Genomic DNA, 18,324 nt, shown 5'->3' on the forward strand with positions numbered 1-18,324 from the left:
TTTTCTATTAATCTGCTTTCTCTTCACTATTCATTTCTCAAAGTTAAAAGAGAGAGCAAAGTATTGCGCCTGTATATTCTGAATGTATTCACATTTTTTAACTCTCTTCCACATTCCTTTGTGCAGATTCATCCAACACAACGGAACGATGAACAGAAATCAGAATCGAACCAGTTACCATGACAGCAAAGGCCAGATTCCACCAATAAAAGGAGCCATTTCGGTGAAGGGGCAGCTGAAAAGGAGCTGCGTCCTACATTAGTGTCCGGTGATCCAGTTGTATTCTGAGTGAGGTTTTATTCTGCATCGGACGCTGAGAGAAGCTTACTCTAACAATGTTCTGCAGTAAAAGCCCAAGCAAAATGAGCTGTCTTCTTCCCTTTGCTGCTGTGATTTTACTGAGTGCCATCACTGAAGGAGGTAGGGGTGATGTTGTGCAGATATTCCGCTCGAGTTTCAATCATTCTTTTGTTGCTGTGTGGAGAAGGCTGTGCATCAAACCTAGTTGGTGAAGCCGAGTCCAACATACGTTTCCACTGTCGTATCAGCGAGATGGGATTTAAATCATGAGTTTCTTTTTTGGGGGAAGTTCAGAAATGATGGCTTGTTTGCACTGTAAAAATGTAATAAGTTTGAAAGTCTTTACAAATGTCTGGAAAGTAGACATACTAAATTTTTTAAACCAATTTAAAAATAACAATGGATAAAATGCTGTTTGAATATACAATAATTCATCGAGTCAGAAAGATTGTCCACAACCGTTGTTTCCAATTTGATTAATCGGGAATGTTTTAATTGCACGGGGACTAAAGTTTCAAAAGGTTGTTTGACGCCTGTTAAACTTAATCGGTTTCGAAGCTCCTTCGACACAATCGGGACCTGTGTTGTATAAAATGGTGACAGCATACATAAGTTATGCTTTCCCATATTTAATTTATATTCGGGGTCAAAATAGGTTTGCATATTGTTACCCCCTAATAAAGACTGCAAACTGGTCTTGGGCTGGACAGTTTAATATGGTAAATTAGTCCTTGTGCTTAAATGTGTCTGGAGTAAGATTGCCCACTCAAGCGTAGATATAAATGTCCCAATCATGGATATTTTATGAATATTTCCATGTAGCTAAACCTCAGTGGAAACAGAGGCATTCAATGTTAACACCCTTTTCAGCCATTCAGTATTGATTCCAGGATTTTAAAGCTAAGGGGTAGAAATTTGACCTAGTTGAGTCTGTTTTACGCCCATAAAATGGATGCAATCAGTCCCGATGCCGGGGACCAACGTCCTGTGCCCTAAGGACGATTTTTAAAATATCTGACTTGAAATTGGGTCGTACGATTTTTCAGGCATCCCTGACAGCCGCCTCAAAGAAGTGTTCGCCCCGAACCTCCTCCTACCCGAGGCTCTTTGAGCTAATCACAGCTTTCTGACACAGATCAATGGCTGTACTCTGCCCTCAAGTATTCTATTTTATAGTTGCTTTTTCCCAACATGTTTACAACAAAAAGCAGGGACTTTTGTTAACAGAAACTTGACAGCAGCCACACCTAAATTGTTTAATCCTAAAGATTAAAGATCTGGCAGTATAGCGGTGTGTAAACATTAACCTTGTTTTGGGGCATGGACAAATAGTAGAGTCGAATGGCCTACTTCTGTGCTGTATGAATCTATGATTCGATGTTCCACACTATACTTGCCACATCAGAATTGTAGGACTGTGTTAGTCCACAAAAGGGTAACAATTTTAAGAATGCTTTTAGTAATCAAATACTCTGCCTTTGTACTGCTACACAATACCATAGCATAGTTGGTGAAGAGTGTGTTCTTACATAAGATTATCTGATTTAGGTTCCAATAGTGTGTTAAATGTTTCTTTCCTGTTCACATGTAGCCCAAAGAAACAGATGGGAATATTAGCCCAAATCTGAGAATCTGCAGATTACTCTTGTCACGTATGTGGACCATATACACTAACTGTATAGTCACATAAGGTGTGCCAGCAGAGGGCACTGCGGTGGGAGACCTGAGGGTCACCTGTATTGGTGTGCAGGGCCCAGTTTAAAAGGCTGCCCACCATGCTTGTGCCTCACTCTGGAGTTAAAAAACAGCTCAAGTACAATACTAGACCTCGTGGAGTCATTCATAAGAGTATTAAAGACATAACAACTCTAGAGTCAGTCTACTATTGATTATGTAGTACGACCACTTTTCTCATTTATTACACTTTTCAAAGATCAGATTCCAGTGTATTCTTTAAAACAAACTCAGGAAACTAACTGTTGATTGGGCAAGAGTATTGCTGAAAAGTGTCAGCTGTGGCTCAGTGGGTAGCACTCTTGCCTCTGAGTCAGAAGGTTGTGGGTTCAAGTCCCACACCAGAGACTTGAGCACAAAAATCTAGGCTGACACTCCAGTGCAGTGCTGAGGGAGTGCTGCACTGTCAGAAGTGCTGTCTTTCAGATGAGACGTTAAACCAAGGCTCTGTCTGCTCTCTCAGGTGGACGTAAAAGATCCCATAGCACTGATTCACAGAAGTGCAGGGGAGTTCTCCCCGGTGTTCTGGGGCCAATATTTATCCCTCAATCAACACCGCTAAAACAGATTATCTGGTCATTATCACATTGCTGTTTGTGGGAGCTTGCTGTGCACAAATTGGCTGCCGGGTTTCCCACATTGCAACAGTGACTACATGCCAAAAAGTGCTTCGTTGGTTGTAAAGTGCTTTGAGATGTCCGGTGGTGGTGAAAGGTGCTATATAAATGCCAGCCTTTCTTTTGAACTGTGAAAAGTATCCAGCAATGTCCAATATGGAGAAGGAAGTTGGATGTCAGAGACGGGTCATTGTCATGGCAGGGAAGGGAGGGCAAACCATTGAAATTTTCCAAATGGATAGACAGAGATTTGCTTTTCTTGAGACACAAAGAAATAAAGAAAATGTCAGACAACAAGAGGCATCTATTCAAACACTAAACAATCCGGAAGCCTTGGAAGGAGCTTGCCTGAAAAGACACATCACCGATGAAGATGAAAAACAGTGTTTGCAGTGCCCAAAGTGCTGCCTTGATGCAAGGGATAAGGGTGAGAACAAGCTCCTGGTGGTGGCCAAGACATTGATGAACAGCTGCCACAGACTAAGGGGCTACATCCCAGCTCATCACTGCAGGAATCATCTTTGGATTAGGAATTGTTGAAGCAGGTGAGGAAAGACTTTCAGAGGAACACTTGAAGGTAAGTCTGGCTTTATTGTCTTTGGTTGAGGTTACTCTTATTGTTTGCCCAATACGGTTCTGAATCATCACAAATGCTGATGTCTTTAGTATCAGCTAGTGTCAGCTGAGGCTCAGTGAGTAGCACTCTCGCCTCTGAGTCAGAAGGTTGTGGTTCAAGACCCACTCCAGGTACTTGAGCACAACAAAATCTAGGCTGACACTCCGAGGGAGTGCTGCACTGTCAGAGGTGCCTTCTTTCGGATGAGACATTAAACCGAGGCCCCATTTGCTCTCTCAAGAAGATGTAAATAGATCCCATGGCACTATTTCGAAGAAGAGCAGGGGAGTTATCACCAGTGTCCTGGCCAATATTTATCCCTCAATCAAAATAACAAAAAAAACTGGTCGTTATCACATTGTTGATGATGATGTGAGATCTTGCTGTGCGCAAATTAACTACCGCGTTTCCTACATTACAACAGTGAGTACACTCTAAAAGTACTTCATTGTAAAGCGTCTTGGGACGTCCAGTGGTCGTGAAAGACGCTATATAAATGCAAGTCTTTCTACACGGCTAAACAGCAAGGACTCTTAAATGTAAATTACACGCAATGGGCTCAAATGGAAGGCATAGACAAGATGCTTGTTTAACCTAAGACGTAAAAGTATTTGTTTGAAGTAAGCACCTAAGCCCTCTCCAGTTCCATTATAAGGCAGCCAGGGGAAGAAATCTTTGCCGAGTGTCGTGGATGGGTTTGCAACTGTAAAGATAAATTCTCAGCTCAAGCCAACGTCATAGCTCCTTGTGAATCTTTGATGCAAGTCAAATGTCACATTTTCAAGTTTTTCTTCATGTTTCCTGCAGGTTCCGGCAAACCATTAGGAGTATTCGCTTCCCGATCAGAAACCAGTGGCAACATTCCTATGCAGAAAGACAACTTTGACATCCCAGCAATACCAGAGGATACAACAACGTGGGCACCTCCTCTTGCTGACGAGGAGAAGAACACCAAGACGGCAAACCAAAAGAAGGACTCTGCCAACGATGATGAAGGTCATAGTGGTTCTTCCAGTATTCCTTCCCCAGAGGTGACTTCCCGGACTACACTGAGGCATACAATGGCGGTCAGGAGATCACACCCCTGGGCTAGAAGTGAGTCTGTGGTGTGCCCTGGAGTGATTTTTTGAAGTAGGGCACTGCCATTGCGCATGGTGGCATGTTGCAGTCTTTGTGGGCATCAATAAACCGCCGATCAATAAAAGCAAAACACTGCGGGACGCTGGTATCTGAAATTAAAAAAAACAGAAAATGCTGGAAATACTCAGCATCTGTGGAGAGAGAGAAATAGAATTAACGGAGAGAATGTTAACCCCCAAAAACGGGTGGGTTGGGGTTGAGTGAGATGTTAAAATTTTAAGAATTTCTCAAAGCCGACCCCAACCCGCCTACCTCTGGGTGTAATGGAAGCGGGACAGGGAGTGGGTTAAATATTATAATGAGGCTAAGAGCCTCACATTTTCCCAGGCCTCGGGAAACCCGGCAGCTCAAGGGAGGCGAGGACTGCTTTTGGGAAAAGCCTTTATAGCACTGCTTGTAGGCCAGGGGGAACAGGAGTGCTTCCCCCCCAGCCTCCCAAAGCTTACCTCCTTCCCTGGGATCGGACTCTTCCCCCATTAGACTTGCCCCTCCCCCCCACATCCGAAGATACCTCCTGATCAAGGATCGGACCCCACCCCCGGGATCGAGGATCAGAACCGCCTAGCCCCTTGGGGTTATAGATCGGATCCCCCCCCCCCACACCCCCCCGCCACCGTGCAATCCCAGGGTCGGGGATCAGACACAACCCTTCCGTCGGGGTCAGGGATCAGACTCTATGCTCCCAGTAGCAGTCGAAGGCTCCTTACCTGCAGTTGCGGCCTGTTTCTGAGCGGTCACCGCCTGACAAGAAACCAAGCCCGTCAATCCTGGGATTTTCAGGCGGGGATCCTGCACGCTGAGTTAAAACGTCACAGTACGCAGAAAACCCAGACCTCCGGGTTTCCCGTCTGAAACTTGGTTCCAAACCCCTCCCCCGCCGGTTACCAAACCCGCTCCTGTCAATAAGGGGGCCACCGTTTCAGGTCGACAACTCTGTTTCGCTCTCCACTGATGCTGTCTGACCTGCTGAGTATGTCCAGGACTTTTTGTTTCGATTTACAATAAACAGCAGATAGTCGACAGGGGGCAAAACAATTTTTACCACCGTGCAGTGGGGCAGCTTGATCTACCAATGGATGGCCATGGTGCACACCATACTTTCTATGGCCTGCTAAACATCGGCAGTCAGAGTTCCAGGTGCCCCAGAATCTCCAGAACCATCATCATAGGCAGTCCCTCGAAATCGAGGAAGACTTGCTTCCACTCTAAAAGTGAGTTCTCAGGTGACTGTACAGTCCAATACAGGAATTACAGGTGGGACAAACGCTCGTTGAAGGAAAAGGTTGGTGGGGAGTCTGGTTTGCCACACGTTCTTTCCGCTGCCTGCGCTTGTTTTCTGCATGCTCTCGGCGACGAGACTCGGGATGCTCAGCGCCCTCCCGGATGCTCTTCCTCCACTTAGGGCGGTCTTTGGCCAGGGACTCCCAGGTGTCGGTGGGGATGTTGCATTTTATCAAGGAGGGTTTGAGGGCGTCCTTGAAACATTTCCTCTGCCCACCTGGGGATCACTTGCCGTGTAGGAGTTCAGAGTAGAATGCTTGCTTTGGGAGTCTTGTGTCGAGCATGCAGACATTGTGGTGCGCGCAACGGAGCTGGCCGAGTGTGGTCAGTGCTTCAATGCTGGGGATGTTGGCCTGATATAGAACATTCGTGTTGGTGCGTCTGTCCTCCCAGGGGATTTGCAGGATCTTGCGGAGACAGCGTTGGTGGTAGTTCTCCAGCAATTTGAGGTGTCTACTGTATATGGTTCACATCTCTGAGCCATATCTCATCATCTCATAGGCGGTCCCCCACACCAAAAAAGGGTAAGTTCACAGGTATTCCAACGAAGGACCTAAAATTCCAGGTCCTGAACTACATCCTGAAGGGTGGAAGATGCCTGTGTGTGGATTTTTTTAATGTGTGGTGGCCGTTGCACACCAGCCACCACACGGGCTTGACAGAGCTAGGTCCAGTGGCAAGGATTACCCAAGACAACTGGAGACCTGCTCTGCTGCACGGACCTAATGCGTACACATAACGTAGTGTGGGCTGGGCCCGTGCTGTCCCTGGGCCTCTGGCCCCAAACTCACACCTCCCCTGGGCCCCGATCACGTCCCTCCACAGTCTCTCGCCACTCCTTTGCCCCGACCTCGCCGCTCCTGCTGTATCTGCCCACGCTCAAGTCACCGACCTGGACCTTGATGACGTGCTCGGGATGAACCTCGACAGCAACCACTGCTTCTCTTTCCAGACCTGCCTTGCAAAGGCGCAATCCTGAAGGAGGTGGGTGACAGTCTCGTCTGCCCCGCAGCCGACTCGGGGCACCGTGCCGTGCTGCTGAGACGCCGGCTGTGCATGAACGCTCTGACAGGTAAGGCCCTCCTCACCGCCAACCAAGCTACATCTTGGTGCTTGTGTGAAAGCTCTGGCGATGAGACATTCTGCCAAACGAGTTCAACAGTCTGCTCGGGGAACCACCCGACAGGGTCCACCTTCTCCTTCTTTCGTAGGGCGTCCAGGACCTTACGTATGGACCACTGTTTTATGGCTTTGTGGTCAAAGGGGTTTTTTGTGAAAAACTTTTCCACAAAGGACAGGTGGACAGGCATAGTTTCCAGCTGGTAGGGCCGTTTCGCGGTAATGTGGCCAGGCCCATCCTTCGCAACACCGGGGACAGGTAGAACCTCAGCACGAAGTGACACTTGGTGTTTGCGTACCGGGGGTCTGTGCACAGCTTGATGCAGCTGCACACAAAGGTGGCCATCAGGATGAGGGCCACGTTCGGAACATCCTTTCCTCCACTGTCCAGAGATTTGTACATTGTGTTTCTGTGGACACGGTCCATTTTGGGGCTCCAGACAAAGTGGAAGACGGCCCGGGTGACTGCCGCGGCACAGGAGCGTGTGATGGACCAGACCTGCGCCACGTACAGCATCCCCGAGAGCACCTCACTCCTGATGACCAGGTTCTTTTCTGCCATGGAGTGGGAGCGCAGCTTCCACCATCCCAGTTTTTGCTTTACGATACGCTCTTCCCAGTTTTTGGCGCACGCCCCGTCCACTCCGAAGCATATTCCCAACACCTTCAGGTAATCTGGCTTAACGGTGAAGGGAATAAAGGATCGGTCGGCCCAGTTTCCAAAGAACGTAGCCTTGCTTTTGCTGCGATTGACCTTCGCTCCCGAGGCCAGTTCAAACTGGTCGCAGATTGTGAGCAATCTGCGAACCGACTGCGGATCCGAGCAAAAGATGGCATCCATGTACAGGGAGGTCTTGACCTGAGCGCCTCCGCTGCCTGGGATCGTCACCCCTCTAATGCCCGCATCCTTCCTGATGGACCCGGCAAAGGGCTCGCTACAACACACAAACAAGAGAGACGAGAGGGGACAGCCTTGCCTGACTCCAGATCTGATCGGAAAGCTTTCAGTTTCCCACTCATTGATTAGAACTGTGCTACTGATGTCTCTGTAGAGCAGTTGGATCCAATTGCGGATACCCTCCCCAAACCCCATTTTGGAGAGCACGTACATCAGGTACGTGTGCGATATCCTGTCAAAGGCCTTCTCCTGGTCTAAGCTGATTAAGCAGGTGTCCACCCCCCTGTCCCGCACGTAGGCGATCGTATCTCTGAGTAGCGCCAGGCTATCAGAGATCTTCCTGCCGGGGACAGCGAATAAAGTAATGATTGTAATCCTTTTTTGTTTCGTGTTTTTCTTAACATCACCAAATTTGTTCCGCGTAGGAACTATTGGAGAATTGGAGAACAACGTGCACTTACCAAGTTGTGTGTCTCAGTTTGACTGTCTCTTTTTTTTAATTTCAAAATATACTTTATTCATAAAAAAATCTGTACAGTACATTCAAAGGCATTTCGATACATTTAGCTGCGGTCAGCAATCCCATACACTATTATTTGCAGTTCCATTCGTTACATTTCCTTGTTTTCCAGTTCAAGTGCAATTCGGTCCAATACGGGATACATTGTAGTACATTCAAACAAATTACATTTCATGTGTCACTATACAGTACATGGAATGGGTGATGGTACATTTACATTTTTCTTTTCAACATGCATTTCGCAACAGTGCATTGTACATGGCACTACATAGGTGTTTACAGATCATGGTGCTCCATGTACACAAAAAGTAAATTACAAGTACAGCCCGAGGGGGGTTTTGTACTGATTCCTGCCCCCAAGTTTACCGTGGCAGAAGGGCTTTAAACTGTGGCCCTTCCCCACCGTGCCTTTGCGGCGACTGCACCAATTTTAAGTGCATCCCTCAGCACGTAATCCTGGATCTTGGATTGCGCCAGTCTGCAACACGCAGACGTGGTCATCTCCTTGCTCGGGAAAACCAGCAAGTTTCGGCAAGACCAAAGAGCGTCTTTGACCGAGTTGATGGCCCTCCAGCAGCAGGTGATGTCTGTCTCGGTGCGCGTCCCTGGGAACAGCCCGTAGAGCACAGAGTCGTGTGTTACGGAGCTACTTGGGATGAACCTCGACAGCAACCACTGCATCTCTTTCCAAACCTGCCTTGCGAAGGCGCAATCCTGAAGGAGATGGGTGACAGTCTCGTCTGCCCCGCAGCCGGCCATGGGGCACCATGCCGTGTTGATGAGACGTCGGCTGTGCATGAACGCTCTGACAGGTAAGGCCCTCCTCACCGCCAACCAAGACAGTTTGACTGTCTCTCAGATGCTGAGAGTGGGCGGACGAGTATCTGCCTGCATACAGATCTAGAGCAACAATAACTAAAAGCAAGACCCAGCAGCACTTTAGCAAGCGTGACCTGCAAGAACTGTTTCAGAGTTCCAGGCAATGCAATTTCCACCAAATTATATTCGAGGTGCTCGGGCTGGAATAGCCTCAAATGAATAAATTAGAAAGCGCCAATGCTGGTAAGTAATAATATGCACAGACTTCAGCCCCGCCGTACAATGGGGAAAAAAGCTTGAAAAGCTGAAGTGTGAGCAGCAAAGAAATGAGAACCAAATCACTTGGAAGTCAGTTCAGCAAATCCTACTATTTTGCAGCTCAAAAGTTAAATAGATTGAAATTGTACTTTGCTTGCAGCGTATTAAGTACTTATACCGCCAAGCGGTCTGCTATTGATCACAATGAAAATCTCAATAGTCATGTTGTTTTTTTGTAAATGGCATTTCTCAGCTAAATGTGGGGCTAATGTGTAACCAGTTTTCAACGCAAATGAGCTTGGATCTATTCAAATCTATGGTGTGTGTCTGTAAGAGTGTCCTTGGATATTCAAATGAGCATAGCGTTGCTGATTCAAGGCTCAATGTGGCAGGGCCAGTGCAAGTGAGCCAGATTTGCTGAAATAATCCAAAAACTAAATGTGTTGCCAGAAGGTACTGGAAGAGCCAAAATTCTCGTTAACTATTTAAATTCCAAACGCTCAGACTTACGTAGTTCAAAACATATTCCTTCAGCTCAATTAGCATTTAACGGTCAGTCCCAAACAGGATTTAAATTCAGCACCAAGGGGAGTGTAATATCCTCTCACCCCACTGCTGTCCAAATGCATTGAGCCGTTATTTTCCCTTACACTTTGTGTGTGATCTTTTTTTTTTGCTCAATATTCGCACCAAGAATTCTGAGATTAGGAACAGCATGGGACAACTGGTCTGGACTTTGACCTTTGACCGATCGCTAGTACTGTTACCAATCCATTTTCTACACTAGTCATAGAATCATGCAGCATAGAAGGCCCATCGTGCATTGCCGGCTCTTTGACTGAGCCATCCAATTAGTCCCACTCCCCTGCTCTTTCCCCAGTCGTCTTGGTTAAGCCTTGCCACAGGACCAAGACCTAGCCCTGTCAAGCCCGTGTGGTGGCTGGTGTGCAACGGCCACCCTACGTTAAAAAAATCCATGCACAGGCATCTTCCACCCTTCAAGATGTAGTTCGGGACCTGGAATGTCAGAGTCCTCATTGAAACAACTGTGAACTCATCCCTTTTTGGTGTGAAAGCGGGTCATCCTCGATAGGAGGGACTGCCTAATACTACCATACGCATATTTCAAGTATACATACAATTCCCTCACCAAGCCAGTAAGTGCCTTTGGAAGAGATTTCCTAATTGCTGCTCTTTTATGGGCAATTTCATGCTATTAAATTGCATTAACTGGGAGCGAGGTTGAAACTCCCCAAAATCATTCTTCTGAAGAATTCTAAAAGCTGTGAAGAAAATGAAATCAGCCTTTCAATTTTGACTTGACCTTGAACCTATTTCCATGTGAAAAGTCAATAGAGTGGGTTTAATGAACTTAAGCTCCAGGTTTAGCTTTGATGGACTGAAAGTCCCATGGGACTCACTGACCTCAGTGCCCAAATCGTTAATGTGCATCAGGAACATAAAATCGACCCGAATATTCCAACGCACTGTACCTGACAGGACTGCTTAAACCAAGGCCCCTATACCAGAAAATCAAGTGTCTGATCCGACGTAAAATGTTACTTTAATTTTAATTAAGTTCTCCATATTTTAACTTTATTCACGCATCTTTTGGTTATGACAGGAAGCAATTGATTTTAAAGCCGATTGTTGAAAAATACATTTATTTTCTTGAAAAGAAGTGGTTGGTTAGGTGACTGAGTATAAAAGGATTAAACACACACAGGAAGCTCCAGCAATCTCACTCTGTATAAAGATTCTTGTGCTGTACAAAATCTATTTTCACAAATGTATAGAGTGTATTTTTAATTTATATATAAATCATTCTTTTTTGTATTTCATGATGGATAATTCAAGGGGACTTCGGGTGACAAATGAGAGAAACTATAAATATAAATATAAATCTATCTTGACTAATTGTGTATATTGTCCACAACAACAACAACAACTTGTATTTATTTAGCACCTTTAATGTAGTGAAACGTCCCAAGGCGCTTCACAGGAGTATTATAAGACAAAATATTTGACATCGAGTAGAAATTAGGGCAGGTGACCAAAAGCTTGGTCAAAGAGGTAGGTTTTAAGGAGCGTCTTGAAGGAGGAAAGAGAGGTAGAGAGGCGGAGAGGTTTAGGCAGGGATTTCCAGAGTTTGGGGCCGAGTCAACAGAAGGCACGGCCACCAATGGTTGAGCGATTATAATCAAGTATGCTCAAGAGGGCAGAATTAGAGGAGCGCAGACATCTCGGGGGGGGGGTTGTGGGGTGAAGGAGATTACAGAGATAGGGAGGGGCGAGGCCATGGAGGGACTTGAAAACAAGGATGAGAATTTTGAAATCAAGGCATTGCTTAATCGGGAGCCAATGTAGGTCAGCGAGCACACAGTGGGAAATGACCAACATATGTGTGTGTTTGGTTCTCATTATCCAAAAAATGGATGAAATAACATTGATCAAATCAAATTTGCAGAATGTATTCCGCTTTCTAAAAAGGTTTTACATTTCGATTGTTGTCCCTTTCTTCACAGCTCAGAAAATAGATCTAGATGATGATAACTCCATCGCAACAATCAACCATTCTTCAATCCTCATTCATCACCTCCAGGACTTGCTGCACAACGCCAACTCCAGCGACATCACATTAAAAGTCTACACGGGTAACTCGGATGAAGTCAAGGTGTTCCACACTCATCACCTCCTTCTCAGCCTGCAGAGCGAAGTCTTTGAGGACCTCTTGCTGAATCAAAGTGTTACTACACTCATCTTACGGGAAACATCGGAATGCGCTGCCCTTTTTGAGAAGTTGCTCAGGTAACTGAAGCCCAGGTGTCCCTGTGACTCTGCGCTGAAATAGAACCGTAATAAACAAGTATTTTATCCACTGTAAGTTTTCTAATGGATTTCGGACTCACCACAACTAACTGAAAGACCCGTTGAAAGTTAGGGGCCTATAAATTCAGCAGTTCAGCGTCCTTATTTTGGGCGCTAACTGGCAGACTAAGGCCACAATATGCCGGGCGGGAAGCAAGCGGACATTTCCTGGCTGGAAGTGCGCAGTCTGCCATATTGGTAAAGGAGGTCACGCCAGCTGCAGCTGGGCACACTGGGAATATTGAAAGCGAAGAATAATTGGTGAAAATGAGGGTCCTCTGCTACTTACGGAGCCCATTGTAGACTATCGAAAAAAACTCCAGGTTTCACTCTCCAACCTGCTGAACTCTAACCAACATACTGAGCTGAATGTGGGGCCAGGAGGAGCAGGAGTGTTTCTCCCCCGCACTCCACACTAAAAGAACACAGTGCGCTTCCCTTTAACAGCCACTGATTCGCCCCACCCCCGCCACCCATCCCCCGACCCCATGTTCTTTCACATTATCTGAAACACCTCCTAAATTAATTATTAACATCTTTACAATAAACAAACATGCACTAAATGCAAGCACAAAAGAGAATTGGACCAATTTCTTCTATGGTCAATTTCAAAAGACTACAAATGAAAACCTTTATACCTTGTGTCATCATAGAAACATGGAATCATAGGAAATAGGTGCAGGAGTAGGCCATTCGGCCCTTCAAGCCTGCACCATCATTCAATAAGATCATGGCTGATCATTCACTTCAGTACCCCATTCCTGCTTTCTCTCCATACCCCTTGATCCCTTTAGCTGTAAGGGCCATTTCTAACTCGCTCTTGAATATATCTAACGAACTGGCCTCAATAACTTTCTGCGGCAGGGAATTCCACAGGTTAACAACTCTCTGAGTGAAGAAGTTTCTCCTCATCTCAGTCCCAAATGGCTTACCCCTTATCCTTAGGCTGTGACCCCTGGTTCTGGACTTCCCCAACATCGGGAACATTCTTCCTGCATCTAACCTGTCCAATCCCGTCAGAATTTTATATGTTTCTATGAGATCCCCTCTCATCCTTCTAAATTCCAGTGAATACAGGACCAGTCGATCCAGTCTTTCTTCATATGTCAGTTCTGCCATCCCGGGAATCAGTCTGGTGATCCTTCGCTGCACTCCCTCAATAGCAAGAACGTCTTTCCTCAGATTAGGAGACCAAAACTGAACACAATATTCCAGGTGAGGCCTCACCAAGGCTCTGTACAACTGCAGTATGACCTCCCTGCTCCTATACTCAAATCCCCTAGCTATGAAGGCCAACATGCCATTTGCCTTCTTCACCGCCTGCTGTACCTGCATGCTAACTTTCAATGACTCTTGTACCATGATACCCAGGTCTCGTTGCACTCCCCCCCCCCCCCCCCTTTTCCTAATCTTTCACCATTCAGATAATATTCTGCCTTCCTAAATTGAGTTAATATACATAAACCTGTAACAGCATATATTCCTTAAGTGGTTTAGTCATGAAAGGGATCCAGAAAAAATATGATCTTTCATTGAAACATTCTGTGAACTCACCCTTTTTTGGCGTGGAAGCAAATCATCCTCGATACGAGGGACCGCCTATGATGATGATGATAATCCGAATGTGATTATTCCTCATTTCTAAAGCTAGATTTAACTATGTGAAAGACAAATAGAAGCAGTAAAATCCTGTGGTTATCAAAATACAGCAATTTATTTGCAGAATTACAGTTAAGTGTACATCGATAAAATACAAAATAATTACCAGGAAACCTGCCCCCCCTTTTATTTTGATTTTTTTCACTTTCCCAAGGCAGCTGCTAATTATTCCGCCATTCATACCTAATTTAGACTCATTTTTTGTTTCCTAACTTGTGCAATTACCATCTCAATTTGGCCCATCATCCCTTTTGTCTCTCTAATCTCTCCTGCCTTCCACCCTATCAGAGACCTTCCCTTTTGTTCTTTCCTCCCCCTTTCAGTGCCTCTGCACTTCCTTAAGAATCTGTTACATTTCGAACTTTTGCCAGTTCTGCCGAAGGGTCACAGACCTGAAACATTGGGCCCAAGTTTCCACACGATAAAAAACGGGCGCCCCTCCGAGCTGGGCGCCCGTTTTTCGCGCCTAAAACGGCGCCGGAAAAAAAACGCGCGATTCTGGAGAGCCCTGCAGCTCCTTGTCTGTTTGGCGCGGCGCCCAGGGGGGCGGAGCCTACACTCGCGCCGATTTTGTAAGTGGGAGGGGGCGGGTACCATTTAAATTAGTTTTTTTTCTGCTGGCAACGCTGCGCGTGCGCGTTAGAGCGTTCGCGCATGCGCAGTGAAGGAAACATTGGCACTCGGCCATTTTTGTAGTTCTTTGTAGCTGTTTAATTTTTGAACATTTTTTAATAAAAGCACATTGCCATCAGCACATCAGCATTGAGAAGGCTGCAGGAAGCCTCAGAAAGTTGAGGCAGCCGTTTCCCTCCCCCCACCCCCCGCGGGAACGAACGCCTGCAGCATTCTCCCTGGCTGAAGAACTTTCACACAGGTAGGAAGATGGTTTATTTAATCTTTTCTTTGCTTATAAATGTTTATTCAGGTTGGATTTATTTGTATAATATTTGTAGAAGTATAAATAAGGATTTATTATAGAATTTAATGACTTCCCTTCCCCCTCCCCCCCCTCCCCCCCCACCTCGTTCTGGACGCCTAATTTGTAACCTGCGCCTGATTTTTTAATGTGTAGACAAGGTTTTTTCAGTTCTACAAAAATCTTCGCTTGCTCCATTCTAAGTTAGTTTTGAGTACGTTTTCACCGTGGAAACTTTCAAATCAGGCGTCAGTGGCCGGACACGCCCCCTTTTGAAGAAAAAATTCTGTTCCAAAGTGGAACTGTTCTACCTGACTAGAACTGCAGAAAAAAAAATGTGGAGAATTGCGATTTCTAGGATAGTCCGTTCTCCACCAGTTGCTCCTAAAAGCCGGGCGCAAATCATGTGGAAACTTGGGCCCATTAACTCTGTTTCTCTCTCCACAGATGCTGCCTGACCCGCTGAGATTTCCAGCATTTTCTGTTTTTATTTCCGATTCCAGTATCCGCAGTTTTTTCCTTTTGTAACGGGAAAAACTCTGCTTTGTTTTCCAGATACTTGTACTGTGGCGAAATCACCATCCTTTTGAATCAAGCTATCCCTCTGCATAACTTAGCCAGCAAGTATCACGTCACTGCCCTACAGCGAAGCATTACTGAATACATGAGCCAGCACCTCGCCAGCGCATCTCCCCGAGGTCACGTGGTCAGTTGGTACCACTACTCGCTCAGAATAGGGGATGAAGACCTGCAGGAAAGATGCAAGCAGTTTCTGGCTTGGAATATGTCCACTGTCATTCACAGCAACGAGTGGCAAACCATCAGTGATGACCTGATGATCGCCTTGCTTCAACGCTCCGACCTGGTTGTGGAAAATGAACTGGAGATTTACTATGCGGTCGAAGAGTGGATAAAGAAAAATCACCCCGATATCATGGTAACAGAGGCCGTGCTCAAATCAATTCGTTACACCATGATCAGCCCCCAACATCTGTTCCACATTCAGAAGCACTCGTCCGTCATGAACGAGCATTACAGTTCGGTTCACAACTTATTTTTCCTTGCTTTCCAGTTTCATTCTACTACTCCCCTGGTGTTTGCCAAATATTTTGATGTCAACTGTAGCCTATTTATACCGAGAAATTATTTGTCCAGTTCCTGGGGTTCCCAGTGGGTGATCAATAACCCAGCTCGAGATGACCGCAGCAGGAGCTTCCAAACCCAACTGGCCCCGAGTAATTACGATGCCAGCAAAAAGGTCACCTGGAATGCTCTGTTCTCACCAAGGTGGTTACCGGTTGGCTTGAGGCCCTCTTACTCTTATTCAGGTTATGGAGCAGTGCAAGCCTTCAACCCTGAAGGTGGCAGGCCACGGATAATAATCACCCCGGCTACCAACAGTATTAGCTTTGCAGGCGTCAATTTTCAGAAAACGATCCTGGTCAGAGTGAGGCAGGATGGCCGGTCGTATGTGAAGCATGTCTATGACTTCCATCAGAGCACTGAAGAAACAGGTGACTTCCTCCTCCAGGCCGATCTCCAGAAACGTTCCTCAGCGTACCTGATTGACAACTCCCTTCACCTCCACATTATCATTAAACCAATTTACCAATCATTGATTAAAGCGATAAAATGATTCTGATCTGTAGAAGAGGTGTGTCTAAAACAACCTCAGTAAATAATGTCCAGTGCATGTAGTGAAGCATAGAGCTGTATTATTATAAGAAGGGAATCCCTCATTGCTTGAAATCTGTCCTTTAATGTACAGAGATCTGTCTCACACTTATTACTGACATTCCAAAAATCTGTACATATTTATTGTTGATGTACAATCCTACTCATGTCTTTCAGCAATTTAGAGTCTGTTAACAATCAAATCTGGACTATATATTTTATTACAAAGACAATAAATGATAGATGGGAGTGATTACAAAGAAAATTGAGTAGCTGAGATACCATAGTGACTATGTTACTGGACTACTAATCCAGAGACATGAACTAATGATCCAGAGACATGAGTTCAAATCCCACCACGGCAGCTGGGGAAAAATAAATCTGCAATGAAAAGCTAATATCCATAATAGTGACCATGTAACTATCATATTGTCATAGAGACCTATCTCGTTCACTAATATCCTTTTGGGAAGGAAATCTGCCGCCTGTACCCAGTCTGGCCGATACGTGACCCCAGAATTGCAGCAGTGTGGTTGACTCTTAACAACCCTCTGAAGTGACCTCACAAGCCACTCAGTTAAGGACAATTAGGGATGGGCAATAAATGCTGACCTTACCAGCGACACCCACATTCCGTGAATGAATTTTTCAACACCCTCAGCAAAATCACGTTTTTTAATTATCTATTCCACTCATCTTTATAATTTACAGAGAGCTATGGCAATAAAATTGAGGCCATTTGTAGCCTTCGATGAATGGTGGTTTCTTGACCTTCACTCCCATGGATCATATTGTCTGGGTGCTTCCTTCAACTAATGTACCATGTCTGCAATGAAAGAATAAATTACTAACGTAAAGTTACCAAACTGTAACCTTCAGTGAATTGCAGACACTTAATCCGAACAGTCAAAGGTTTCTGATTTTAATGACAATAAATCTGGAAGGAAAAGTGTCAACTCAATACTTCATTTGTAAGAACAACCATCTAACATAGGCATCTATTTAGGATGTTTATACTATGTCAATGTCAGTCGTGGCTCAGTGGGTAGCACCCTTGCCTCTAGGACAGAAGTTGTGGGTTCAAATCCCACTCCAGGGACTTGAGTACCTAAATCTAGGTTGACACTCTAGTGTAGTACTGAGGGAGCGCTGCACTGTTAGAGGTGTTATCTTTCAGATTAGGTGTGCCCTCTCAGGTGGATGTAAAAGATCCCATGGCATTACTTTGAAGAAGAGCAGTGGAGTTTACCCCAGTGTCCTGGTCAATATTTATCCCTCAATCAACATAACAAAAAAACATTGTTGTCTGTGGGAGCTTGTGTGTGCAAATTGGCTCCTGTGTTTCCGACATTATAACAATGACTATACTTCCAAAAGTACTTCATTGGCTGTAAAGCACTTTGGGATGTCTGGTGGTTGTGAAAGGTGCTATATAAATGCAAGACTTACTTTTTTTTCTCTCAGTTGATAGAGAGTGAGCACACACTGTTTCTAATCTACATTGATGACCTCGATGCAGACGGGGGCTCGATTTAACATCTCATCTGAAAGATGGCACCTCCAACAGCTCAGCACTGTACTGGAGTGTCAGCCTAGATTTTTGTGCTCAAGTATGAAAGTCCCTCCAGTCTTCAAAAGTCATCCTTTTTATAAGTCATTTGTCTCCTTATAGCTTAAAACAAACAAATCTGGCCTGAATCTTATGCCCTACTTGTTTATAGACAGTTGCTATCTGTTCTTCTTTCAAGCAGCTATTTATCTTCCAATTATCACAGTTACGAACAATGGGACTCAGTATAACCCAAACATTCGGGAGTGATCTATCTTCACTCCTTGGGCTCAAAATTGGCCATAAGTTGCTCCAATTTTTTGGAGTAAGTTGGTTTTTCTGGCGTAAGTTTAAAA

General features: G+C 45.4%; 1 protein-coding gene across 1 annotated transcript; it reads left to right on the forward strand.

The window, feature by feature from the left end:
- Positions 1–335: 335 nt before the first annotated feature.
- Positions 336–16,602, forward strand: btbd17b (BTB (POZ) domain containing 17b). The gene is made up of 4 exons (XM_070856850.1): positions 336–420; positions 4,075–4,362; positions 11,828–12,110; positions 15,301–16,602. Exons 1-4 carry the CDS (start codon positions 336–338, stop codon positions 16,379–16,381), a joined length of 1,737 nt encoding a protein of 578 aa, XP_070712951.1. The 3' UTR covers positions 16,382–16,602.
- The last annotated feature ends 1,722 nt before the right edge of the window (positions 16,603–18,324 follow it).

This window comes from Pristiophorus japonicus, chromosome 16 (assembly GCF_044704955.1).
Source record: "Pristiophorus japonicus isolate sPriJap1 chromosome 16, sPriJap1.hap1, whole genome shotgun sequence".
Taxonomy (NCBI): domain Eukaryota; kingdom Metazoa; phylum Chordata; class Chondrichthyes; family Pristiophoridae; genus Pristiophorus; species Pristiophorus japonicus.